Source organism: Lingula anatina, chromosome 6 (assembly GCF_051362555.1).
Source record: "Lingula anatina isolate TDL-2025a chromosome 6, LinAna3.0, whole genome shotgun sequence".
Taxonomy (NCBI): Eukaryota; Metazoa; Brachiopoda; class Lingulata; order Lingulida; family Lingulidae; genus Lingula; species Lingula anatina.
In genome coordinates, this window is record NC_141772.1 from 11,943,765 (window position 1) to 11,971,597 (window position 27,833).

The 27,833-nt window shown below is 37.1% G+C and overlaps 4 protein-coding genes across 8 annotated transcripts; all 4 read left to right on the top strand.

The window, feature by feature from the left end:
• Positions 1-172: 172 nt before the first annotated feature.
• On the top strand, positions 173-6,171 carry LOC106173582 (uncharacterized). The gene is made up of 14 exons (XM_087015176.1): positions 173-437; positions 766-939; positions 1,142-1,318; positions 1,556-1,780; positions 2,020-2,171; positions 2,480-2,646; positions 2,940-3,094; positions 3,412-3,573; positions 3,716-3,820; positions 4,126-4,236; positions 4,560-4,673; positions 4,930-5,121; positions 5,555-5,735; positions 6,063-6,171. The coding sequence occupies exons 1-13, from the start codon at positions 173-175 to the stop codon at positions 5,653-5,655; spliced, it is 2,100 nt and encodes a 699-aa protein (XP_086871302.1). The 3' UTR covers positions 5,656-5,735; positions 6,063-6,171.
• On the top strand, positions 5,885-11,051 carry LOC106173605 (uncharacterized). Its single transcript, XM_087015177.1, has 7 exons — positions 5,885-5,900; positions 6,063-6,272; positions 7,895-8,068; positions 8,320-8,490; positions 9,051-9,269; positions 9,647-9,853; positions 10,484-11,051. Exons 1-7 carry the CDS (start codon positions 5,885-5,887, stop codon positions 10,717-10,719), a joined length of 1,233 nt encoding a protein of 410 aa, XP_086871303.1. The 3' UTR covers positions 10,720-11,051.
• A 1,902-nt stretch (positions 11,052-12,953) lies between these two features.
• Positions 12,954-17,442, top strand: LOC106173607 (uncharacterized). The gene is made up of 6 exons (XM_013554778.2): positions 12,954-13,260; positions 13,453-13,683; positions 13,902-14,072; positions 14,467-14,637; positions 16,252-16,458; positions 16,686-17,442. Exons 1-6 carry the CDS (start codon positions 13,014-13,016, stop codon positions 16,904-16,906), a joined length of 1,248 nt encoding a protein of 415 aa, XP_013410232.2. The 5' UTR covers positions 12,954-13,013; the 3' UTR covers positions 16,907-17,442.
• A 1,953-nt stretch (positions 17,443-19,395) lies between these two features.
• On the top strand, positions 19,396-27,254 carry LOC106173604 (uncharacterized). 5 transcript variants are annotated; one of them, XM_013554773.2, is made up of 15 exons: positions 19,397-19,721; positions 20,339-20,566; positions 20,928-21,101; positions 21,814-21,987; positions 22,211-22,384; positions 22,805-23,029; positions 23,331-23,485; positions 23,678-23,835; positions 24,011-24,165; positions 24,517-24,678; positions 25,065-25,169; positions 25,375-25,488; positions 25,746-25,853; positions 26,072-26,290; positions 26,562-27,254. In XM_013554773.2, exons 1-15 carry the CDS (start codon positions 19,472-19,474, stop codon positions 26,795-26,797), a joined length of 2,637 nt encoding a protein of 878 aa, XP_013410227.2. In that variant the 5' UTR covers positions 19,397-19,471; the 3' UTR covers positions 26,798-27,254. The 5 variants fall into 5 exon arrangements, 4 of the variants coding, with proteins under 4 accessions (XP_013410227.2, XP_013410228.2, XP_086871696.1 ...); XM_013554774.2 differs by having other exon boundaries at positions 19,398-19,721; positions 20,339-20,446; XM_087015570.1 differs by having other exon boundaries at positions 19,477-19,696.
• Positions 27,255-27,833: the final 579 nt, after the last annotated feature.

The following is a 27,833-nucleotide window of genomic DNA, read 5'->3' on the forward strand; positions in this document are numbered from 1 at the left end:
AGATTGATATATTAACTACAATTCCTGGTTTATTTAAAGTTTCTTTAATTATACCTGAGTGTAGCATAGATCTACAGGGTTATAATGAACATTAATGTTGCCCAGATTCCATTAAGCATTTAATTTTGTGTTGCTGTTTAACGGTGCAATTATTTTATGATATTCATTCCAGATGGAGCTTGGAATCCTGGAGTACATGTTTCACACTAAAGCAATTGTTAACACTGCTATTCAGAGTGGGTCATATTTCATAAACTTTATTTCAGTAAGGACTTGGGAGTCCTGGGAATCATGGAGCAAATGTTCTGTAACGTGCGGTTCACAAGGTCTGAGGTTCCGTACACGTGTATGTGATAATCCAGCACCTGTTGGTGCCGGTAAACCGTGTCCTGGGGCTGACAGACAAACTGAAGTGTGTTATCCTCCACCGTGTCCCAGTAAGTAGGCTGCTGACAGGTTATCTCTGCTGAGATTTCTTATCTGTATGTAGAAGTTACATATTACAAATTATTGCTTCGCACCGACCTTCAATTAGTATTTTTCCATTATAGACCTATTCTTGAGGAAGCTAGTACGGTTTGATAAATTAAACCTTAAATGAAATAAAAACTGCGCCGTAAGTTACAAAGTTTATAATCCTTCTTGCTCTTCTGTCTCGGGACAAATGTAAATTTGCAAATGACCCATTCGTCAGATCGAGTAAAATATTTTGTAAAGACTGATGACAATCAACAAACAAATCAAATTAATTTATAATCATTTTAGCCTGTCAGGTACATAATGTTCTTGGGGCCACTACCTCGGTATCTGCTGCAAGGATATATGAAAATGAATACGTGCGTTATTACTGCCTGCCAGAACACACACTGGTCAGCGGCAGTCTGAAAAGAACATGTCAGGCTGACGGCACTTTAACAAACGAGGAGCCGCAGTGCAAAAGTGAGTAAATGGAATGTATGCCAAAGCATTGCAATATACTCAGCGTTTTCTTGTTTATCAATCTGGATATTACGATGGTTTTATTAAACATATCTCTTTCATAAAATACATTTACAACATTTCAGTTCCAGCTCATATCTTTTTCAGTTATCTATTTTTTGATGATGGGAACTAATTAATTACTTTATTTAATTGTTATCAGAATGCTGTGGAAAGGCACGTTACATCGTGAACGGCTATCCCGACACGCCTGCCTCCTTGTGTTATGGGGACCATGTGAACTATCTGTGTGACAGAGGTTACAAGTCCTCAAACAGCACACCTATCGTCTGCTCGTCACCCTACGAATGGAAGTACATACCCCTGCCTAAATGTGAACGTAAGATTAGATAATCCTATTTACCATAATATGTATTTACAGCATAATGATTAGTACCTGACGCATTTTACGGTCTCTTCTATTATTTACTGGATCATCTTTTTTTTTCTATATTCGTAGCATTGCCTTAGACGAGCTAAATGCATTTATAGATAGTTTGTATTTAGATATAGAACAAGGAATCCAAATCCAAATCGTTAATAAGTGCCCCTGAGCTGATATATATTTCAACTTCAGCCGATGGAGAATGCGACTCGACTGATATCGCAGCTCCACAAGGCGGCTATAAGGCGTGTTCTGGGGACGAACTAGACAAAGTGTGCTACATGCATTGTTCCAACGGAGAGCAATATACAGGGGGACATGACGTGTTTGAGTGCAGCGTAAAGACAGGCTGGGAATGGAAAGTGCGTCTACGAGGAAGCACGAGCTATGTGCGCAGCAACATAGGGACATGTCAAAGTGAGAAAGATTACTTTTTATTACTGGCAGTATAAAATAATTATGTTGATTGCTTTATAGATTTAGAAAGAATGAAGGTATAAAGTGGTTAATATCACGTAATTAAAATATCATACATGTTTTTTAAAAGATCAAACTTCACTCTCTCTGGATAATTGATTAATGAGCAACCTGTGATATTAAATATACTTTGAAGTAATTTGGCTGATGTCTTTATTGTCAGTGCATATATTTTTCAGTTTCGGATGATCCGTCGGGTCTGCTCATGTTTCTGACGGGTCCTGAGTTGAGGACATCCTCTTCGGAGCCGGATGAGGCACTGATAGAAGAGATAAAAGATGAAATGATGAAAAAGCTGCTTGCAGCAAATATCTGCACAGATCCTTGCAAGGTACAACGACTTTATTACACAGGACACATAAAGATTGTAACAAAATAAACTGTAGAACTTGTTTTATTATAGACAGTCTTTTTTAAGGAGAGTCATAAAACACAATGATTAAAAAATATGAAAAAATATGGGTCGTTTGGTAAAGGAACGAGCGTTACCTAGGTAAGCGAATACGCAGTACTTTTACTACCAAAAACGTCAAAGCACACAGACATTCACTTGTGAAAAGAAACATTGTAAAATAAAACTTAAAACAGGTACTCGATATAGGACGTAACGGCTGCATTTCAAATATTCCTTGAATGTAGATACAAAATATTGAGGTAGAACAAGCTGGACACGTTAATCGAAGATCAGTTCCCCAAGAAAAATTGTTCAAGATGAAGATCAGTCTGTATGCCGCACCTGCCAAGGGCTCCACCACAACGCAACAATCGACCAGAATTGAGCTCTCCAGAATTATGAAGCTTTTGAGGTAGGCATATTATTTTTTATCAAACACAATATATATAAATACAGGGCAATTTCTTTTAAGGTAGTTGGATGTAATGCTAACGGATTTTACACTCAAATTAGTCAAACCCGTTTGGCCTACCAATGATTTGTCTAATCTGCTTTGGACCGTTATTGAAAAGTTATGGCTGTTTATACATTTTATTAAAACCTAACCGTTTCATTGCGAAAAAGGCATTCAAATAGGTACTTACATATGTATTTCTTACAATCTTTAACACAAATTAAAGGAATGTTGTGACATACATTTTGTAGCACAAAAGCCGCAGCGTTAAAACAAGCCATAACCTCACAGGCAATTACACTAGAAATAGATGGCGCTCGTGTAACAGTTAAGGGGGATAACATCCAGATTTCAAGGCCATCCCTGGCGTGTCTCGATGGATCTATTAGGAAAGGCTTTGACTGTTGTAAGTCCTGTCTAGATTTTTTGTTATAAGTCACTGAATCACCTCTATTTATTTTTGTAGGATATGGAACGTTCTGCGTAATCAATTTTATGAATTTTATAATATTGCACAGACTAGATAAGTAATTTCTGCTTCACGGAAACTCCGCTGAATTACAATATTCTGGAATGTTCCGTTATCGACTTAAGCATTTTATACATCATGCATTTTTTAAATCCCCAGTTTCACTTCCAGGAACGCTAGTTTTGCGGTTAAGTCATAAATGATATGTTTGTCGTTTTGTTTGTTGTAAAACAATATTTCTTCAAAATTTACAGTCACCTGTCCTGCAGGCACTTACCATGATTTAGCTGATAAGCAGTGTGCGTCATGCCCATTTGGACAATATCAGGACCAACCCGGTCAAAGTTCCTGCAAACTGTGTCCGAATGGCACCACCACAGACAGAATAGGAATCAGCAACTCGTCCCAATGCAGAGGTATTTCTTATGTAATCTAAACGGTCATTGGGTTATTTTTGTATCATCCCTTTTTAAAATATTCTTCATATATATTGTGTTCATTAACTGTATTTCAAGAATTATTTAGTATACATGTTCATGTATTTTTGTCTTCTCACAGAATACGAGGGTTGTAACTGTGGCATACACCCGTGCATATTAAATGGTACAGCCTTTGAATGCAGTTGCCTACCTGGTTATCAATCTGACAACGGAACCTGCATTGGTAATGTGACTTTGATTGCCTACGACAAACAATTAAGGATGACTGATGTAATGGCAATTTATTCACTATTTGAAAATATGTATATATTTACATATAATAATTGACCAACTTTATGAACTGAATTTTCAAATTTAGATTATTTAGCTGAAAACAGCGTACGAAGTCAATATGCCAAGTGCATCATGTTTACAGGTATTGCATTTAAAGTAATTGTTTTGGCATTAGTGTTTATTACATTACCGAAGATGTAATTCAGTAAGCGTGTGGACTTGCATTTCATTTGTACGTCTGTTTCTGTGTCACAGATATCGATGAATGCCTGTCAGACATATGTCCAGCGAATTCCAGGTGTATCAATAAGGAGGGGTCTTACAGGTGTGAATGCCTACCTGGATATGAAGGGGAATATTGTACAGGTGTGGTACAACTACAGTACACCTTATAGCCAGCGTGTCTGAGAAAAGTGAATAAATAAAAAAATAAATAGTAAATAAATGGGTTAAAATAAATTAAATAAGATAATTTAATAAATTAATAACCGGTGGTAAATTCAAGACTTTTGACCATATATTGTCATACAACACACACTAAAAACATTTTATCTGTTAAAATATGTGCGTAATTTGACATGAAAATTATGAGAAATAAGATCTCGATAAAATGTGAACTGTTTTAAAAGACATTATGTCCCAACAAGGGACAATGAAAATCCTATTTTACTCAGTAAATATGTTTTCAGATATCAACGAATGCAAGTACCCCGATAGCTGCCCCAACTCTAAGATGCTGTGTATGAACACAGTGGGGAGTTATAGCTGTACATGTCCAAGTGGGCTGTTTGGAGACAATTGTAGTAAGTGCGGGAAATATTAAGATTTGAAAATACACCTGAATTGAGGAACTACCACAGTGTGTTTTAGGATGAGGTTTTTGGAAGGATATTGTACCCTCGTTTTTCACGCAGTTTAGTGCGATGTATAGGCTCTTCATTAATAACATATTGACTTTGCCTTTATTTAATAACTGCTTAAAAAGACGCTATTCAAATTGTAGTCTTCTGGCATGTTCAACGAAATTATATCAACCCCATATTTAAACTGATATTTCAGACAGTAAGTGTCCCCAAAATTCCACCGATACCGGCAACAGCTGTCTGTACATTTCGGACACTATGGTCAGTTACAGCGGTGCATTGAACTTATGTGGAAATTTCCACGCAGGAGCGCATTTGGTTGACGTGAAAGATAAGATATCGTTTAAACGGTTAACTTATAACCTGCAGTCAAAGAGATATTGGATGGGTGGGTATTTGCGTGTAATGTACACCTTTCATGTGTTGCCTTTAATGCTGTCGCTACAGTTGTCTCTTTTGTTCTCGTTATCCCTCCGTATATAGTGATTCTTCACCTCTACCTTCCTCCGTCACCACCAATCCTACTACTGCATACTGATCTTTTCGCTTCGCTTACAGTAACTACATATGTGCTACAGGTTATGTTAATCGACAAGGTTATTTGATGTGTAAACATTTATTCTACTAATTCAGATTTATAGATTACTTCACTATAATACTAGATTCTCTATCTGATGTACCAATGCATTCTTCTGTGCAAATTATTTCTTATGTTTTTACTGTTTTATTTGAACTTGTGTTTAAGTTATGAATCTGCTGTCTGTTTCAAGTTTACCAAAGCATTAGTTAAGTATACTATCCATTCGCGTCTTTTCTACCAGGTCTTAACGACATGGTTGCTGAGGGACAGTTTGTGTACAGTGATGGGACCACGATGACGTCATACAACGAATGGGGAAGTTGGGATTCATTTTCACTGTGAAAATGTAGGGGCCCACTTAGCTATATTAGACACAGTGGACAAAAGAGACATCATACTAAATTACGTGAAAAATAATGGAGGTAAGTAAATAAAATGATTGCTTTATTTTCATTTGAAATTAACAGATTTTGAATTATTTTCTGTTTCTCAATTATGTTTCTTAGTGTATTTTACTTCTATCTTTTAAAATTACCCCGTTGGTTTTTAAACAGTAAATCCAATACTTTTCATGGTAAAATATACAGGTAAGTTGAGATACACAAATCTACAAAATGGAAACAAGACAGACATCATAGAAGTTAGTTTGATTCATGCATCAAAAGTTGGCAGAGGAATATGCTATTGAATGTTGAGATAATCCCCAAATATCTGATTAATGATAAATGATATATTGTTATCCATTCTAGGTGGAAGATACTGGCTGGATGGCAGGGAACCTTGGCTAGATGGACGTTGGATATGGTACTCAAAGAAAACTCCAGTTGACCAAAATCTATGGGGAAAGGGAGAACCGAATGATTGGGGCGTGCAAGAGGCGTGTATGCAAATAACATATTCATTTGTTAACGATGTGCCGTGCGATTATACATACCCCTTCCTTTGTGAAATTGATATAGGTATGAATATGAAAATATACTGAAAGTTTTAAACATAGAAACACCTTAAAATAGTATTAATCTCCATTTTGTATTTAAGATTAACTGAATTCTCTGGTAACTTTTTGATGTTACAGTAAAAAAAAAACTAGTTTTCAGAGCCAACTTCTCAACCAATAATCATATACATTTTCTTTTAATACTTTGATAGACCTGTTGATTATATATATATATATATATATATATATATATATATATATATATATATATATATATATATTGGGCTTTTATAGATTTTAAATCTGCCTTTGATAGAATATGGAGAGCAGGGCTATGGCGGAAACCAATGAATCATATTATGAAACGAAAATGTCTGACCGTCATTGTAAACATATATAATGATTTCAAATCTAAAATGTTACTAAACGGTGAATTATCGGAAAACTTTCTATGCATAATAAGAGTACGACAGGGTGAAAACTTATCCCCCTTTCTATTGACAGTACTTTAATGTAACCTTTTAAGTACAAAATACGCTAGAAGCTTACGGATGACGACCTCCACTGTCAGGTGTGTAAATTAGGGACAAAAGTTGAAGGAACGAATAATAAGATGCTTTCTAAGGGTTGTCCTCCCAAATTTTTTTAAAAAAAATTACAGCTACCAAAATGTTGGAATATAGTGAACTGTTTTAAGTTATTAGGAATTAATTAAAAAATAAACGGTATGCAACAAAGAAAAGAACTAAAGCACAGTGTTTAAGAGAGCAAAGCATCTTAATCTAGGTATAATCTGGGTATAATCTAGATTGATCAGCTAGAACTTTTTTCATGATGTAATTGCCCCACTTGTATTGTACAGCTGTGAAATGTGGGGGTTTGGTGACATAGACATAGGAGAACAGGTGCACTTTGAAATTCTGATAATTTTTATTCGCTATTAAAATTATGCAGGGAAATGAATGCAAGTGGATGAAAAATTTGATATCTAAGTTTTGAAAAGTGCGGTTTAAGCGATATATTAGGACTAAGGGTGTTTGTAATAAACAATGGCTGAAAACTGTGTTAAACAGACGCCAACGAATGCACTTCGATTTGTAATAACATTAGTACAGGGTTGATTTATAACATCTGTACAAATCAAAAATTTAAGATACATATTTTCTAACAGATACAGTAGTTATCTGTACTTACAGATAACTGCAATAGTCTAATTTAGCATTAATAATCATAGGTTACCAATCGATACAAGCAATTGAACAAAAATGCCGATAAATTTAGGATGGTTTTGATTGTTTAAAGCAGAAATAGGAGACCACTTTTATTATACCATAATAAAGGTAAAAACCATTTATACCATAATAAAAAATAAAGGAAAACAATAGTGCATTTAACAGTGCTGTAAGAAACCTAACGTGGGCGTCAAAATGTATATGTATTTTCCTCCTTGAAAGAACGAAAAGACACGTACTAAATTTCCGTGAGAGGTTTTAGCAGCATCTCATAGTAGAAATCACAATTGGCCTTTAAGCACGTTATTAGTTTTGCCCAAAAACTGTCTTGCGTGAAGTGCCGCATCCATTTTTATAAGTAAGGAGTTTTGTTTTAAAAACATATAAAGAAAACGTACATTTTCAATTTGAGTAAACGGAGGTTGGGGATCCTGGTCATCATGGAGCACCTGTTCTGTGACCTGCGGTTCACAAGGTCTGAGGTCCCGCACTCGTGCATGTGATAACCCCGCACCTGTTGGCACCGGAAAACCCTGTCCTGGAGCTGACAGACAAACCGAGTTCTGTTTCCCAGGACAGTGTCCTGGTGAGTATAAAATCTTGCAAACAGGCTTATTTTATGTAAGGGTACTTATCTGTAAATCCTGTTTGTAATTATCCAGTGGGTTGATTTACGGGAAGGGACTGTTGTACAGTATAGGTGCTTTTTATAACTAAGTCATTTGATATAGACAGAAGGAATAACCAGGGAGTGTAATTTTTTTTTTTTTTTTGGGGGGGGGGGGTGAGAAGTTAGGGATGGGAATGTCATGGGTGGAGACAATTTTCCCATTTCAGTGAACGGTGGATGGGCTACATGGGGAGGATGGCAGTCCTGCTCACAAACATGTGGAAGTGGGACCAAACTTAGGTCTCGCACGTGCACCAACCCAGCACCTGCATACAACGGGAAGAATTGCTCTGGAAACAGTTCCGAGACAAAACCTTGTAACCTGAAGGATTGCCCAAGTATGTGGATGCTTTTTCTTTGATGTAGCTTTTTAAAGGAATTTTCTAGGTGTTGAAACACTGAGCGTGGCAAAGAGAAGTTTTCTTCATTTTTATCATCTTTGGCCTTTTAAGATTAAAATATATCACTCAAACTCTGTATGGTCTATAGAGGCGAGATGTATACGTCCGGTGTAGAAGGCAATATAGCCTATTACGAACCTGAGAAGACCCAAGGAAGAAGCCTGAAAAAAATTGCTCTCGAGTGGCTGCATTTGGTCACCATTTACTATAGTATAAAATTTTATGTTAACACACGGACGACAATTAATGGCATGGTTAAAAACAAAATGGTTGCATCACAGACATTGTTATACTTAGACACTTGGTGTATCACTTCTAAAACACAAATTTGAAAAACATATGTAGCAATGAAAACGATGAATATGACACAACGGCGAAAGAAAAATAAACAGGAAAGCAAAAATGCTGTTAACAAAGAAGATCGAAATACATGTAACGTTTAGTCACTATGTAAATGCAACATGCAAATGCAATCTGCAAATTTTTTGTCATTGCAGAGTGTGACACATCGGTCTTAAGAGAACCAGGGAACGGTTCCAAGAACTGCAAATCCAGCGTGACTAGTGCAGGGAAACTGTGTCAAATGCGCTGCCACCAAGGATATGAATACATCGGAAGTGAAAACACATTTTACTGTAATCACAACACAAACTGGAACTGGGCGGTGCGACAAAATGGCAAATATTTGCCGTCGGCCAATGTACTTGACTGTCGTAGTAAGTCTGAGTGTTAAAACCAAATAAAATGGGGCGTTGGGTTTGCTCTGCGCGGGCTGAAAAAGTAAAACGACGCAGCAGCTTGTTTAGCGAATATTTTCAAAAACTACATTTGACGTAAGGTTAATGTTTCGTACTTTAACGTTATATTTCACATGCATCTTTTATAATGTTTTTCTTTCTGATTGTAAAGTTGAAACTTGCCTCATATCTGCGAATTCACAATTCTTATTTTATTTCATAATATACAACCCTCCCATACTTGTCTTTTAAGAAAAAAATCTACCCATTTTACAAAGGAAACGATCAATTTTGCATGAACATTAACTCTAATTAATCAAAATGGCAATTCAGTAGTCGACATTTATTTGTCTTAGAGAAAATGTGTCCAGATGGTTTTAAAGCGGCTTCTGACAACTGGTGCTTATTTACCTCCGACCCATTGGCGGGGATGCTTAATTACAGCGATTCTGTTAGATACTGCTCCGCAATGAATCCAGACGCACGCCTGGTAACTATCAAGACCAAGTCTGAGTACCAACAAATTGCCAAACTGCTGATAAAGGATGCCCAATACTGGATAGGTAACTGCATGGGATTATTTCCATTCCTTGTAAACAGATCTTTCGAAAATGACCTAGTGAAACGTTAAACACGAGCTTTATCTTGAAGGCATGTCATCTCATTCTCGAGACTCTTTACGAGTGGAGTTATGTTAAAAAAGACATTTACTGGGAAATTGCGAAGCGTCATAAAACGTTGCACTTTAATTTTTAAAATTCATTTGGCAAAATATTTGTATAAAAGAAGATTTAAGTTTATGATTGCTGTTTTATGATAATGAACGCAGAAAACTATTTTCACAACCTGAATGTATTCATGCAAAGTATTGGATTTACTTTTACACACACTGGACAAAAGAAGTGTCACCCCCTGAATCAGAGTAATCAAAGTTATAATGCATGTCTACTTATAATGTGACTAATGAGTATAAAACCGCTGTACCATGGAATTGTATTGTTGGCCCTTTTGTGACATTTGATGTTAATAAAATGATACCAGGAGCATATCATTCCACTGTCATTTATCTCCGCCAAAGTATTGGTTCAGTTGGGGTGACACTTCTATTGTCCAGTGTGTGTGTAGGTTTTTAGGTCAATGAGGGCGCTTCTGCACTGAACTACACCTAACACTTTACATCTTTTACATTCTAGGGTTAGATGACCGAAGGGACGAAGGTCACTTTGTTTTCAGCGACGGGACATTTCTTGGGACAGACTCCTTTACCGAATGGGCAATTGGAAGCCCATCTGACAGCACCCTCAGCAACTGTGTTTTTATGGACGGGACAGGAGCTGCCTTCATGTGGAGAGATACGCCGTGCAAGGAGAAGAAGGCGTTTGTCTGTGAAATACGTCGTAAAGATGTATCGCCTCCTATTATTGGCTGAATTGATGAAATAATGCAAACTTTTTTAATTATACAAAATCAAGAGAAATTAATTTTTAAACATTTGACCTTGGCTGATGCTTGTTTTTTCGTAAGATAAACATTAATTGATGATAATAAGTATAAAATCATGTGGGATCATTTTGGCATTTTCTGGCTTGTGAACTTAAATTGACCTGGGAGATGATTTTGAAATATTTTGATGATTTTGAAATATTTTATGTGCTCAAAATCTGTCTATCTATCTTGCTATCTAACTATGATGGACTAATTATGATTTCTTAATTTATTGCTAGGTGTAATTTTGTTTAATTGATAAATAAAGCTAAATTATTTTGCATCCTATGTTATTGATCATGGATGTTGTATACTCCCTTAAGCAAAAATGTGTAACCCCTACCACAATTATGTACACTGCTACAAGGGAACCCACACTTTAAATGTTTCTATAATATAACAATTTGACAACTGATCACCTTGCACATTTGGGATGTGAGTACAGTTAAAGAATGAACCTACCTAGCTTAACTATTGTAATATTCCAACGCCATTTTTACATACACGGCCTCTAAGCGAGAGGGGTACGTTTTAGGAGGGATTTTTGAACGGTAACCAGAACAAAGACCCATGCATCCAACTACTTTAAATGAATTTAAAGAATTATGTCGGGAATATTTTCGTGGACCATGAACACCGATTTATGTTTCAGCATTATTAAGGTATTCCACGTGCAGCCAATGCAACAGAAGGCTGGTTATACAGTGGTGGATTTGGGGGGGGGGGGGGGTCAGGGGGTCCTTCGATTTATGAAAAAAATCACACCAATGATATTAGAATTTTTACTAGCTATATTATAGTTCTAAACTGTAAAAAATGGCACTGTTTGCCCTCTGAAGTTCCAAAAAATATTTCGGGTCCCGAACCCCACGTCAAAATGGGATGGGGGAGTGAAGGTCGGTTCGTATCCGCGGACTCCCCCCCCCCCTTTAAATAATCCTGAATCAACCCCTGTTATATGCTATCCAGATTCATGGCCAGCTCAATCCCTAGACCAGAACCTCATTAGGAATGTGTAGATTGATCCTGGAAATGGATGAATGAGTGATAACTCTGCAAAAAAAAAAAAAAAAAAAAAAAAAAAAAAAAAAAAAAAAAAAATTAACACATACTATCTTTGCACTAGAAATGGAATGCAATCACTTCGCAAACGTTACAGAACTTTTTGACTCCACACACAGACGCGACAGGGGCGTCCTTCAATACAGGTGATACTGTATAAAATACCAAGATATGGCTTGATTTTTTTTACTATGGTTACCTTAATCATTGGTTGTACAATCAGTAAATCTTTGTGAAAAAATCATTTTAGAAGCTGATAGAGAACATTGGTTAATGACATGTTTTTATGTATAACTTATCGGATTGCGTTAGGAGTTACTTTTTTTGCTAGGGGAGTATATATCTCAACCATTCTTAAACTTTGTCTAGTCACATAGACATTGCTTTGTTTGAATTCCTCCCCAAAAAGGCACGTAACTACACAACTATAGCTATGATAAAGCTGAAATCCTCATGGATAAATTTAAATCTATATTCACATTAGTCAAAAGCAACTTTGAGACACTGAAGCTGCTAAACGATTGTAAATTACCCCCTAACAGCTTCAGTAGGCGCGCCAGACATCTAAGCCGCTTAGGCTGAGTGCAATTTAGCGAGAATCCCCTCGGGGATGGACCGATTCCGCCAGATCGATCTAGGTATGGGAATGGGGTCTAAGACATGAATTAATATCTCCTGGTACTGTTTGTTGTTTTGGTTCCGACAGGTAAGGAAACGCACAGCAATCACCATCGATGTTCATATGTTATGAGTAAAAATAGTGTGTTCTTTAACCTCCGTATTAATTCGTGTATTGGTACATGTATCTGCTTTTCCGACATCATCAATTACGGCTGGTGGTGCCTATATTTAAGATAATGTTTTAACATTAGATAAAAGCATTTTACAAAATTTCTTACAGGTGGGCTAATCCTGTGCACCTCTTGCTCATTTCCAACGTCCCTGTGGTGTTTAATAAAGACAAGGATTAAAGTTAAATGGTCTTACGAGCTTTTAAGAGCAAAGAGTAAAAGGTTATCGAACAAGGTAAAAGAAATGATTTTTATTGACACGGAAATACTGTGTGAATAAACACATGTTGTCTCTGTATAACGTATAAAATATCAGATAGTACGCCTCAGCATTTAAAAATACATGAAGGCTGACACAAAATTATTTCACGCACTTTGAAATGAAATGAATACTTCTTTTTATTTAGCAGTAGCAATTGTTATTGCTTGTTGCTGCATACTACTTAGTAGTGGGGCGACGGAATGTCCCTGGGGTTATATGCCTATAGCATCATCATGTTTTCTCTTCATCAGCAGTCGACTGACATGGGAGGAGGCTAGACAACAGTGTGAGAATGTAGGGGCCCACTTAGCTGTATTAGATACAGTGTCCAAAAGAGACAGTGTCATAAATTTCGTGAAAAACCAAGGAGGTAAGTTATTTATTTGTATATTTATCTGCTACTTAATTATTTCACGTTTTGCATTTATTTTGTAAATCAATTACTTTTCATGGTAAAACAACTCTTAAGGTGGCCGAGGGGTATTTTGGTTGTTTCATAAATTAGCCCCAGAAGGTTTTTTTTATACGTAGTAGTAAAATGAAATCTGCCTGTAACTTCTAGCCGCTGATCCATATTACTGGCTGGATGGCAGGGAACCCTGGGACGATGGACGGTGGATATGGTTCTCAAGGAAAACCCCAGTTGATCAGAATCTGTGGCTTCCAGGAGAGCCAAATGAATATAATTCCCGGCAGGAGGGTTGTATGCATATTTGGGAAAAGAATAACCAGTTTGGTATCAACGATACGCCATGTAGATTTTCAAATCCCTTCATTTGTGAAATTGATATAGGTATAAGGAATATTATTGAAAACTTAACAAAAATCAACATAAATATTAAAAGGATTAAGAACTTATTCATTTAAAATGCTTTCAAAACAATCACCGAGCTGATGTAGATACTGTCCTGAATTTCGTTTGTGAGTGAGTATACATGTATTGACGGAAACGTTGTTGAAAACTATAAAGTAAATTTTAATTTTTTTGTATTAAAATGCACATTAAACAAGATGGAAATTGGGGTGACTGGACCACGTGGAGCACCTGTTCTGCAACGTGCGGCTCACAAAGTCGGCGGTCCCGCACTCGTGTATGTGATAACCCAGCACCTGTTAGCGCTGGTAAACCCTGCCCTGGAGATAACAGACAAACTGAGTTCTGCTTTCCAGGAGAGTGCCCTGGTGAGTTAATAATAATTTTATAAATTATTTCGATCATAGCTGAGCTTCCGTGTTATCTATATAACCATTTTATTTCGGAATTAATCTGTTAAAAGTGCTCTGAACGCGTTTGAAAATTCCCCAGTCTTAAGTTATTTTAATTCTGAAATGCTTCTTATATTTCCGCACCCAGACCTTAAAGACAATGAAACCCCTCAAACAAAAGTTTATCTGAAGCGTAACCAGTGTTGTTATTATCATAGTAATATAAAAAGGTATTTTTCGTCATTGCGGAAAGGGCTCGGCATGGCTGCATGTGGTAACTTAGGAAAACCTAAAAAGCAAATAAAAAAGTGTTCAAATAACATGTACTCCAATGAAATGACGAGATACGTCACATTTATTGTCACTTTAGTTGACGGAGCCTGGAGTGTTTGGACACACTGGTCAACGTGCAGTAAAACCTGTGGTCAAGGCAACAGGACAAGACACAGGGCGTGTAATAGTCCACCTCCAACCAATGGTGGCAAGGACTGCCCAGGACAATTGGTTGAGGTTGAAACGTGTAGTGGTCCGCCGTGTACAGGTGCGTGAACAGGGTTAAATTGGATACATTTTTTTATGTTAGAGTGATTCAGTGTGGAATATGTGGACACGCTGGTCAACGGGCAAGTACCCGTACAGGGTTGGTATTCTGATATATGTGGGTCTATTTATCATAATTATCAGTCATATTTATCAAGATTATTTGTGGATCACAATAGAATTTGAAAGATTTTTCATTCACCTAGCAAAAATTGTCACCCCTACCGCAATTATGTACATCGCTACAAGGGTAACCAAAGGGTTTAATGTACTATAATATAACAGCTGGGCAACCGATCATTGTGGGTGTGAGAAGAATAGCATTGGCCTACCTAGTGTGACCATTGAAATATTCCAACCATTTTTAATATACGGCCTTTTAGTGAAAAGGATACATTTTTTTACCAAGTGAATAACGTACTGTAGGAGGGAGAAGGTTCGGCTGTTCAATGAGAACCACTCAGAAGGTTAAAAAACATCGTAATCAAATAGGCACATGTGCAAGATTGTCTGGTTAAAGCCGATCGAAGGAGACACACATGGAGAAGAGAGAATGTTACCGCATCTTCCTCGTAGAAAACGTTGAATGGCATTTAGGAACTCGGATGCAGCATTTAACAAAGACAAACCATGTTTCTAAACTTACCGTCAGCAGACGTCTGCACAATCGTCTTTATTTTGGTAGGGTTTTATTAGGAGACCAGTACCAGTTATCACCGCCAGTTACCGTCTACGGCGAGTCAAATGGTATACCAGAACTGGGCAATGATATTGTTCTGAAATGAAAGCACGTTCAGCGTTATGAGAAGTGATGGACCCGTAAGGGTTTGGAAAACAGCTGGTAAAAGGTATCTTCCAAATGTTCTTTCTCTGGTCGACTGGGCACACCACGCATAAGTCATAGCATGAGATGTATTGCCTACTATGGTGTAGGTGAACTGGCAGTGATCAACAAAAACTTTTTAAAGTTAAAACACAGACCCTTAAGTGCTGGAAGGGAACGTCAAGGATTCTGCTGAGAACATCTTTAGGGATCATGACCACCAACTTATGTTTCAGCATGATAATTCCACTCCACGTAAAGCTAGTGGAACAGTAGCGTGGTTATATTAGAACCAGAACCAAACCCCCTCCCCTTCCCCATGGCCAGCTCAATTCCTAGATAAGAACCTCACTAGGAATGCGTTTTGTATCCTGGGATATGGATGACTGAGTTATTACCCTGTAAAGAAATATGTCTTTATGCTATCTTTGAATCGTGCGTGGAACGCGATCAGAGAGTTAACATTACAGAAGCTTTTGACTCAGGTGGATCTTCCAAGCATAGGAATACTTTACAGAATATTAAAATTTGGCCCTATTTTTTTAAACTATGGTTAAGCTATCCATTGGTCGCACAATCAGTGTGTTTTTTCTTTTTTTTTTTTTTGTGATAGAAGTTGAATAAAGGACATTGGTTCATGAAAAGATTTACTTTATCACTTTTTGCTCTTCGTTTGGGGTGACACCTTTTGTGCTAGAGGAGTTTGTAACTGACTTGTAAGATAACTAAAATACGTTTTTTAAAACTTTTTTTCTTTATTTTATTTAATGCTTCTCATTTTGCCGTTTACAGCCAAGCTATGCCCTGATTTGTTCATTGAGGTCACCGACAGCTTGTGCCTGTATATTTCCGACCCAAAGACGGAGGCATACAATTATTTCCTGTCCATGAAGGTGTGTACCTCGCTGTCTCCCCTGTCTCGCCTGATGACAATGAGGAACAAATACGAATATCAAAACATGGTCAGGTTCTTGCCTACAGCGGCTGAATACTGGATAGGTAAGTCTACACAGTGTTAACATACCTACAGCTTAAGTTAAGCTTGTCAAGATGGTCAGATAATAAGAATAACAAAAACAAAAAACAAAAAACAATAACAATAATAACAATTTCAATATTAATTTTACACTTTAGTCATCAATGGACTTATCCTAATTAGCTATTTTGATATAAAAGTAAGCCTTAGTACAACTGGCAGTATAAAACAACTATTGTTATCTTACCAGGTGATGACACTACAAGTAGCAGCAATGCCCGTACCAAGCTCGGTGGTGGAAGCTTCAGCGTCTGGGAAGTTGGATATCAATCATCGCGCTCCATTACTGGTTGCGTTGAATTAAGTGGGAAGAGCGGGGCGTTTCTGTGGCAAGACGCTCCATGCTGGGAAAGAAAACCCTTCATATGTGAACTTCGACCCAAAGATACACTGGCGCCCGTAGTTGGTTAAAATGGCAAAGCTGTCGTTTCAATCGGATAGGTCATTGCTGTCATTTTTTGAAAATGGATGATATTGATGACATACAGTAAAGATATAAATTGGAAGCACACTTCTTGCATATTCGTTTTAAATCTCTCTCTCTCTCTCTTTCTCTCTTATCTTATATCCATCTTAGATCGTATTTTACCAACCACCATCAACAGAAATATATATGGAATATAAGTCCCACGTTTATGCAGTAACAGAGGTGTAGACAATGCACAAGGCACTTGAGCATTCATGTATTGACTTTTAAAGAAACTTTTTGCAAGAATAAAGTAATTTTCCTCAACCAACAGCTTAATATTAAAGAAGTTTACTTCCAATATTTCGTTGTCTAACAGAGCATCTTCATCAGGGAATTAGACTATCCAGGTGAATAGCCTCTATTCAGGAGGCCAAGGCTTGTTTGGTTACTAAATAACAGTGAACACGGCGTGTACTATGCACTATGCAAACAATGACAATATACTATGGTATAATAAAGGATTCACTATAATTGTTGTCTGAAACGCTCGAGATTCTTCATCATAATGTACACTTATAGAATATGTGGAATATAAAGCACTTGTGAAAACACGTTTCTATATAAAGCAATTTGGAATTATAACGTATATAATTAATTGTTTAATATCAACATGTACCTTGTGCACCGTGATCGTATTCAGAACAGTGTACTGACAGATTCACGGAACAAATATGGCGACCGACTAAAAGCTTGCCACTTAATTATCTAGACACTGAATATTTTCCCGCGGAGATTATGCAACAAGTATTCAAGTGGTTCGCAATATATGATCCGTGGAGCTATTAGTCCGCTGTTCTGAACGCGCTCTATGAAAAGTTGTTTACATCGTTTGGTATTTGCTGTACGGATTAAGTCAAATCCATGGGTAAAATACAGCTGCTTCAGATTTAATTTTGATACTTAAGATTATTTCATAAACAAAAACCGTTAATATGTCATATTAACTGTAATAACATAGAATTGTCCGGCTACGTAATTCCAGTAACGAATTCAGTTGGAATCCAAATAAAGTGTGGGGATTTAAATATAAATACAAATTATTTGTACTGCGTGGGCCCTCTTTATTCAACAGCTGAGGTGACGTTTGGTTTGGTTATCAGTAGCACTTACATGCACTAGGGCAAGCTAAGAAGTAAACACGTACGTGAACTTAGTATTTTGAAGTGTGTCAGTCTTATACAAATGTTGGTTTTATGATATCATAGCCTCACAGGTCATGGTTGGTCAAAGGTATCAGTAGATATAAACCTCCATCCTATAAACAAGCATAAGACTAGTTCATGCATGTGCTATTAGAGTTTTAAAGAGTTTCGGAATTCTGCTTGGTTCTTCCCAAAAGAGGACATAATTCGATTTTTTCGCAAACAGTTAACACTACTCTTTCTTTTTTATAACACATCCATACACATTTTGTTACTACCGTTGAAGCCTTAAAATGAGACTGCATAGTTCGCTTTACAGAATATTATTTTACAGAATAATGTTACTACATATTTCACACGTCAAAGATATGCGGGCATGTCAGGTCCATTATTTTAATATTTGGTGCAAAAAAAGGAAAAAAATACATGTACAAGAGAGCCCACTATCGCTGAGCTGACCATGTTTATACACAAGACTAATAAATAGAAGTCTTCTCTCAACTGAAGTGCATCTGAACACTATTATTACTAGAATTTTTCATTTATTTACTTCTTAAAGATGCCAGATGTTGGCACAAAACCCGACGAAATGTCACCATTTAATTTCAAATGACATAACTTAAAGAAATACCAAAGGATATCGTTTCATATATCCCGAAAAAAGTTATAATATTGGATTTTTCTGTTTTCCTCCGGCGCTATTAATATCCCACAACAGTCTCATTTGACTGGGTATGCAATTGTCCGCGCAGCTATACATCTATACATAGAAATGAGTGTGTCAATGATGCTTATCCAATGCACGCACAGACTACTGGTATGTCATTTAGCAGGTCTTTGTAAACTGGAGGGCAAAAAAATATGTCAATGTATGACCAAAATGTGAAGAAGGTTTATTTTTAAAGCGGTTTTTGGCTGAACGAGATATTAATTTGGTTTATCTCTTGGTCTGTCGACTTTATTTTAGACGTATAGGAAAATAGTAGAAGTGGTCTCTATGCGTTACTGGAAATCCACGCTCGGTTTATATGTATCTTTAACGGATATTAAGTAACATATAAATTAAATTTAATTATAAAGTTATTATATCTATATAAAGTTATTATATGCGTTTATATTTTATAATTTGTATATTTCATTTTTCGCCACTACATGCATATTTTGTCAGTAGATGATTTACGTTGAATATTTAACATATTTCATATCGCCAAGGGCCTTCCTATCATCAGGTCAAATCTACGGAGCTTTATATTTCGTAAATATTATGATGTTATGTACTGGTCAAGGTTATGTCCCGATGAGGTCATGCTAGTCAGGTTAAATGAGGTAAATGCGTGATATGCTTTGCATTCATACGTCGTCGCCATGGGGTGGATTCAAGTACAGTTCGTGGCACTCTTTATGTGTTGCATAAAGTTGCAAATACGACCAGCATCAAGTGTTTGTCCTTACCAGTACACTTTCATGGAATCGTCTTGTTTCCGTTTCGTCAGCAATGTTCGGACATCATGGCAGGACGCTCAACAAAAATGTGCCAACGAAGATTCACATTTGGCTGTACTGGATACAACACCAAGAAGGGACATGATTGTGAGTTATATGAAAGCAAATCACAGTAAGTTGAATTGCTGTATTGTATAAGCTGTAATATATAATTTCGGATCCCCCCGTTATATGAAAGCAAATAACAGTAAATTGAATTATTGTATTGTATAAGCTGTATTATATAATTATGGACCCCCTTCTTTTGCAGATCATGTGTCAAATGTTATTTTAATTACCTTAAAGATGAAAAGGGATACAACCATGTTTTTTTGTTTAGGATAAGCAAATACAAATCTAACATTGCATAAAATCATCGTTCTGTTAGTAGATTCTATAAAACGTAAACCGGTCAGCTAAGTAATTTACTATTGTATTGTTTGGCAACGAGTTAGACAACGTTTATCTCCGTATTTACTTCTTTGGAGTATAAGGAAATATGTCAGTCAGTCTTATATTTGTTTTGAATATATCTATATGACAATAAAATACTCAAAATGTGTATGCTTCCATGACTGGGATACACTTGCGTCACCTTTATCCACAAGAATGCCACTGGTTCCATCGTTATATAATTTATTTTTGATAATAAATATGAATGCATGTTAGGCATTATTCATTCCAGTAAATGCATATATTAAAACGCGCGCGCATATATGCTAAAATGATTTCGTGACGTATATGTTGCAGTTCCACTCGGCACGTCTTACTGGGTGGATGGAAGGGACCCGCAGCAGAATGGTAAATGGATCTGGTATTCCAAGGGCACCGGCGTAGATTCAGTTTTATGGCACCCTGGTGAGCCAAACGGTCGAGGCGTAGAGAATTGTATGCACTTGCTAACTTTTGGCAGCACATGGGGTCTAAATGATACACCATGTAATTACCATTATGCTTTTATATGTGAGAAGAAATCAGGTAAGTTTGCTGGTATGAAATGGTCAGCATTTGAATGGTCATGTCGCGATAAAAATTAGATTTAGCACAAAACTTGATATTATAAGTTGACGACAGATTTGTAAAAAATCCATAGGAAACTATTTTTCGAGTCACTGGCGTACTATGGGTTTGAGCAAAAGGAAAGATGAGTAGAAACCTAATACAACGCCCTTTTGACATTTTCAAGGAGGCAAGTTTGCATATTAAAATGGATAAGCGAACTTATCAGAATGATACAGCTACATATCGCTACTAAAGCTGGCATACTCTTTGAAACTACTTCATATCGCGACAGAACAAAAAGGGGCAATTAACCGCAGTGTTGAATGCTAACTTTCAGTAAACGGGGCCTGGGGAGCTTGGAGAAGCTGGAGTGGGTGTTCATTGACATGTGGTACACAGGGGCTGAGGTACAGAAGTCGACAGTGCGATAACCCGGCACCTTTAGGCGACGGTAAATACTGTCCTGGATCTGGGCGCGAAACTGAAGTTTGCTTCCCAGGCCCATGTCCAGGTAAGTTAGGTATATGACCTTAACAGTGTTAATCTCGCACGGTTAGGGGTCACCTATACGCCCTTGACTGTTAGAGACACAGATATTGTGTACACGAACTACTAGTTAATCTAGCTGATACCCGTCACATCAATCACTGAACCATGATATGAGATTGATGCTTAATATTTTACCATGGCAATTGTGATCTTTTATTTGTTCGTGGCATGCATTTTCAAACAAAATCCTGCAAAAAAAAAAAAAAAACATCCTCTCTACCCTGCCTTCAGGTGCAGAAATAATTATCAAAAATCATTTTATATTAATATATATTTACATTAATAATAATAATATAAGGAAAAAACGGGACCGAGTGGGAATCAAACCCACTACGGACATTTTATACATGTACTAGTATTTGTCAATTGGTAGAGCGATGTAGGTCGTTGTGGACAAAATATACTATACATGTAGTAAGGACCACTTGCACAGTGCTGTCAAAACATGTTTCTTGTATGGAATTGGCTTGTGATGACTTAGGTGGGTTCCACTGTTCTCTCCAGCAAGGTGGTTTTCTCTAGGAAGGAACTTCACTCTAGTGAAGTTCTCTCTATGCTCAGGAGATTCACTCTACTCAGGATTTTTTCTGTAGTGAATGGGTTCTCTCCAGCTAGTGTGTTTGATTCGATTCGACTAAAACGTGTCAAGTTGTAATGCTTGTGATTTTTTCCAGCTTGTCAGGTCCACGCCGTGCCCGGAGCCATGAGTTCGGTATCTGCTCCCAGAATAAACGAGAAGGAATATGTGCGTTATTATTGTCTGCCAGATTACACTTATGTTAGTGGCAATTTGATACGAACATGTCAGGCAAACGGTGCACTATCAGGTACAGAGCCGGAGTGCAAGGGTAAGTGCATATTTGTTGGTGAAAAACAGGCCAAAACAGGTCTCGTCCTTGATAAATATTAGATTATGTGTGTCAGTTATCTAGTATCGAGAGTTACATGTGCGTGTTAAAGTTTGAAGTAGTATATTATGAAAAAAAAATAAGTCAAGAGAAGCGAAAATGTCATATTTATTGTGTTTGACCGGTGTATTACATAGTCAATTGAGTTCATATTGTATTCTAGCATGCTGTGGCAAGACAAAGGCAATTCCTAACGGTGAGCCCAAGAATTCAGACAAGTACGTGTGTGAAGGAAAAGGAGTTGGCTATGACTGTCACGTGGGATACAGAATATCCAACATGTCTGTGCCTGCAGCTGTCTGCGACTCACAGAAACTGAAAGTTCCTGTTTGTGAGCGTGAGTATCAAACTGGCGGGTTAAATAAATAGCTACGGGTCTTGCAAAAATAAAGTGATCTTGTGAAATATTATCCTTTTAAAAGTTGCCTGTCCATGTCCGATCACTGTCGACTTCCTTACTGATTACGTAACTGGTATCAAAGGCATCAAAAGGTCACTGTGGTGTACCGCCCTCATTCTTAGTTTTTGCCACCAGCGGCAAGTGTTATCGTAAATAAATAGAAGTAATTACATGGGAAGATATGCTCTGGCGACGTCCATACCGTTTTTTCTATTCATCCCCTTCTACCTTGTGAAGTTATTTGTTCATGGAGTCGGTCCTGTATGGCATAAAGTTAAATTCTTTTGATATTAGAATGAATGGACAAAATGAATACTTTAATTCAAAACTATTTTCCACTTTACCCTCTTCTTGCAGCGTCTGGAACATGTGACACGACAGCTCTTCGAGACCCTAAACATGGTTTTAAGGTCTGTGAAGACATCAATTCTGGTAAAACGTGCCACATGAGGTGTGAGGATGGTTATAAATATGTCGCTCGTGACAAAACATTTTACTGTAATCCCGAGACAGGATGGTCTTGGGGGTTACCCCAATATGGTGGCGGATTTCTGCCGTCAACTAGTGTCGAGGACTGTGAAGGTAAGTGGTTCACGTTTAGATATTAAATAATGTAGATATTATATTTTATCAGAAGTTCGTATAATTGGTGTCCAGTTATTAAAGGTATTCGATAAAATACACTTCGCAAATGATAGCCAATCATTTTGTTAGACTTAATGGGCAATCTAAAATTTACATAAGGGATTATGCTTTCAAAGTTAGGATGGTGTCTAAAAAACTAATATTTTGGTAGATTGTGTTTCCAAACTTCCTATTTATCAAAATTGTACAAATCAACTGCGATATTGGTTATTTTATTGCTGGAATGTGTCGTTTTCAGTGGGGCATCTTCTAGGGGTAGACGGTGGTTTGGATGGGCTAATTGCTGATGTTCCTTTCTATGATTACCTCGAAGAGGATCAGATAAAGACAGAGGTTGCTGATGGTGTTAGAGCCAAACTAAACACACTTGGAAAATGCTCCAAATCGTGCGAGGTAAGAAAGTCTCATGTTTCCATTGGGGAAATTTGTTACATGTCATAATTATGGATACAATAGATGTGTAATGACAATGCCAGGAAGTATTACAATTGTGTTGCTGAAGGTCGCGTACATGTGTATATCCCATAAAATTCTATTGAACATACTACCTATGATGTCCTTAAAGCGCAGTTTAGAATCTTTTAGGTCAAGGACGTCCAAGTTAAGCGAGCAGGGACTGTAAAGCGGGACACAATGGTCAGTTTTAACATAAGGATCGTGCTCCACATCCGCGGTGGTGACAGAAACGCAAGTTCTCTTTCAGAAGTTAAAGCAAACGTCTTAAGACTGGCAAAATCAATACAGTAAGTAATAAATGATTGGCGCGAACGTAACCTTGAATATATATACTGTAGTTGTCCCGCATTTCATCTCAGTTGAATACCTCATGTAATTTACGATTACCTGCAGATAACAATTAAGTCTATGATATATTTATTTGAACTAGGCAGAATCAGTCCCTGTATTTTCTTATTTAAGGTCCACGGCGTCTGCTATCAAACAGGTCCTGCAGTCTACCCCTATAGTAATCTCTGTGAACGGCCAATATATCGACTTACAAACCGACAACTTGGTGATAAGTAGACCACGCACAGGATGTCGCATGGGGTCCATTAAAAGCGGAATCAAATGCTGTGAGTTTCTCCAGTGTATGAATCATATATGTGATCAGTAACTTAAAAAGTACAACGAAGTGTCTTCCACCTCAAGGAATTTTTAACGTTTTATGAAAGTACTACGTCAGAATCAACCTTGTGACTCCTTGCCATGTAAAACTTGAATGTCAGATTATGCAAAAGTCAGAATTAACGTTTTTTATTAAGGTATTAACTTTCTTTATGAATGTTTTCATAAAGGTTATTAAAGCATCCTTAAGCTTCGCGTAATAATTCTTAACATCTAATGAAAGGAGACAAGCAGAGAAATAGCATCCACATTCCATTGCAATTTTTAACCGCGTTAATTAATTAGACCAATCATTTCAGACCGCTGTCCCCGTGGTACTTATCATGATACAAATGATGGGGATTGTCTATCTTGTCCGTTTGGGCATTACCAGGACAACCCTGGGCAGGTGTCTTGTCTCCGGTGTCCTAAAGGCAAAACAACTGATAGAATTGGGGTATCAAACGCCACTGAGTGCAAAGGTATATGATAATCGCGTTTGTAATTATTTTTACATTTTGTTTTGATATACAAATACATGGGTAGATACGTTCTCCGCTTACCGCACTCGTTCACCACGCTTCTTGTCCTGCCTGTTCCCCTGTTCAACCTTACTCAATGAGTCTTCTTGAAGTGTTCCGCTTGTTTTTGCAGGCGTTTTCCCTTACTTGAAAAGCGTAACAGTTGTTCATTTAGCTGGAAGAAGTGTCATAAATTGGCTTTTCCTGGGGGAAACGACGTTTTTTCCATAGTTGAACTCGTTCCATCATATTCAAAGTTAGTCCATGTTTTTCTAAGTTTGTTTTTTTTCGGATGGTAGCCAGGCATTCGTAACAACGAGACTTTACTGAAAACATTTTACCACTAGAGTATTTCAGTTGCGACTGTGGTATCCACCCTTGTGTATTGAATGGCTCAACATTTACGTGCAAATGCCTTTCGGGATATATCTTAAAGAATGGAACATGCAAAGGTAAAACTTTTCTGATAGAATAATGAATAAAATATCTACTTTAAGTTTACAAATGTGTATGTTTGGAAATATGTTTGCAATTAGCTCTGCGACATGAAAAAAACGATTAAAAATATCTTCATATATCTTCATAAATGTATAATTTGCATATCACATTTATTAACTATTCAGTTGCCTAAAAACATTTCTTTGTTCTCATCAATAGATATAGATGAGTGTGCCACCAAGAACCCTTGTCCAACCAATTCCCGTTGCGTTAATCGAGAGGGTTCCTTCCGATGCCAGTGTTTGCCTGGGTTCCAAGGTCGAAACTGTGAAGGTGCGTTTTTATATTCCATGCTACTTCGAAGGGCAGCTATTGCTTTCTTACAGTATAGCTCTATTTTTATAGTAGAGAATAAGGGAATTAAGGTAAATGCGAAATGTGAAAAAGTTGTTCACAAATACGTTCTTTGACAGAGTGCAGCATGATTGGTAGAAGCTATACATTGTGCGTCGAACCCGTGAATTGCAAACTGTTATGTTTCCTTTGCATAATATTCAGGAAATATACACATAGAATGTTTCCGATTTCAGACATTGATGAATGTTTGAAGACGTGCAATGGCCTTCACCAGATATGCGTTAACACTGTTGGTAGCTTCAGGTGCAACTGTACGGTGGGATATTTCGGAGACAGCTGTGGTCAGTGAATTAATCATTTTCAGAAGGACATGAAATAATTCGTATCTGAACCTGGAACGTACTACAATTAAATGATAAAATAGCAGTCCTCGATGTTTTAAACGCAAAATTGTACTTGTACAAATCAAAGTGTGTGTTATTTAGTTTCAGTACTTCAGATATTAACCGGCACCTCAATGTTGATGAAAATTTGAGTTTTTAACCGTTTTATTTTTTAGATGATTTATGTCCAAATGGCTTCATTCCTGTGTCTGATTCATGGTGTGTGCACATCTTTAATACCTCAAACCCACAAGTCGCGCGCCTGAACTACGAGAACTCCACCTCGGCGTGTGCTGCCCTCTATCGGCATGCACGTCTGGTGACCATTAAGACTAAAACTGAGTATAAACACCTTACAAAATTGCTGGCGTCATCGAACATGGAACACTGGATAGGTGGGTGCAGAATATACATAAACATGATATATTTGCTTAATATGTATATTTACATTAATTATAGTACTGGTATTGGGAATAATTGTTTATACTCAAACGTTGATGGAAGCATGGCTTTAGTGGGAAATGTAACCTATAGTTGCTTCGCGTATGTGTAAAATGCACGTAGGATGTAAGGGGAAGTTGGAGCGCGTCATGTATTCGAATATGATAAATGTGTATTCGAATATTGTTATTAACCGTCATGTATTGTGTTTCTCCACCATGACAGGACTTAACGACAGGGCACAAGAGGGTCACTTTGTAGCCAGCGATGGCCCCATGCTTGGGAACGATGATTTTTCTGAGTGGGCACCTGGAAGGCCATCCACCAATACGTCAGCCAACTGCGTCGTCATGGGCGGGAAAAAAGATGCATATATGTGGCGAGATGCTGGCTGTTATGAAGCAAAATCGTTCCTTTGTGAGATCAGGCGCAAGTCTGGGTCATCTCCCATTATTGGTTAACTTGCTAAATTTTCAAGGACTGTTCACACTGTTTCTCAAAAGGCAGTTTTGCTCACATTTTGAGAGAAAAACTTTTTTGAGAACAAAACTTTGCAAGTGTGATGGATTTGTCTGGTAAACAAAAGGAGCTTACCACACTTTAGACCTTGACACTTTAGACTTTAGACGATATCTTAGTGGGCATTTCACTTTGTCTTACTTTAGGTGTTTTTTCTAGCAAACACTTTGACTTGAAACCTTCTGTAATATCTTCTCATATTCATAATCTAAAACTGTTGTGCTTGAATAAGACGATTTGGAGTTTCACCTGCAATTGAAAAAATTGAAAATCAAATTTTGAGATATTTTAATTCACACGATATGATGGTCCAACAATGACTTAATCCGTGTTTGCAGGATTGGTACGGATGATTGATCACTTATTAAATATGTGTTGTTCACTGTATGAAAAATGTCATTATCAATTGTTATTCAATTAATTATAAGAACGCACCAGCTTTTTATAAACGTATATACGTATATGCATATATTTACAATATTATGTCTATGGCTTCAATTCCAATAAATGCATATATAGTCCTGCTTGAAACGTGCTGGTGACGTTCTTTGACAGATATACAAGTAGGAATGCATGATAGCAACTGGTAAAGAAAATAAGTGCCCATATGATGAATTCATGATAAATATGATAAGGATCTTATGTTTTCTATACATACTGAAACTATTTAAAGCATAAATATGTAATTATAAAATATGTATTTATTTTGTGCTATAAAAATCGGAGACGTTGGAATTGTATCATCACTTGTGAAAAGAAAACAGCTTTTTCACTCACCTTTTAATTTGGAAGCTTAAAAAAGAGGATAAAACCTTATCACTATGAATTACTTTACATATATTCTGCCAGACATGTGCAATGTTTTTCATGTTATTTCCTTTAAGATTATCTCCCTTCTGCTGAAAACAGATTATCTTTATCGAGTATAAATACACACGCGTCAACATTTTCTATGTGACATGCGGTTGGATTCAAAAG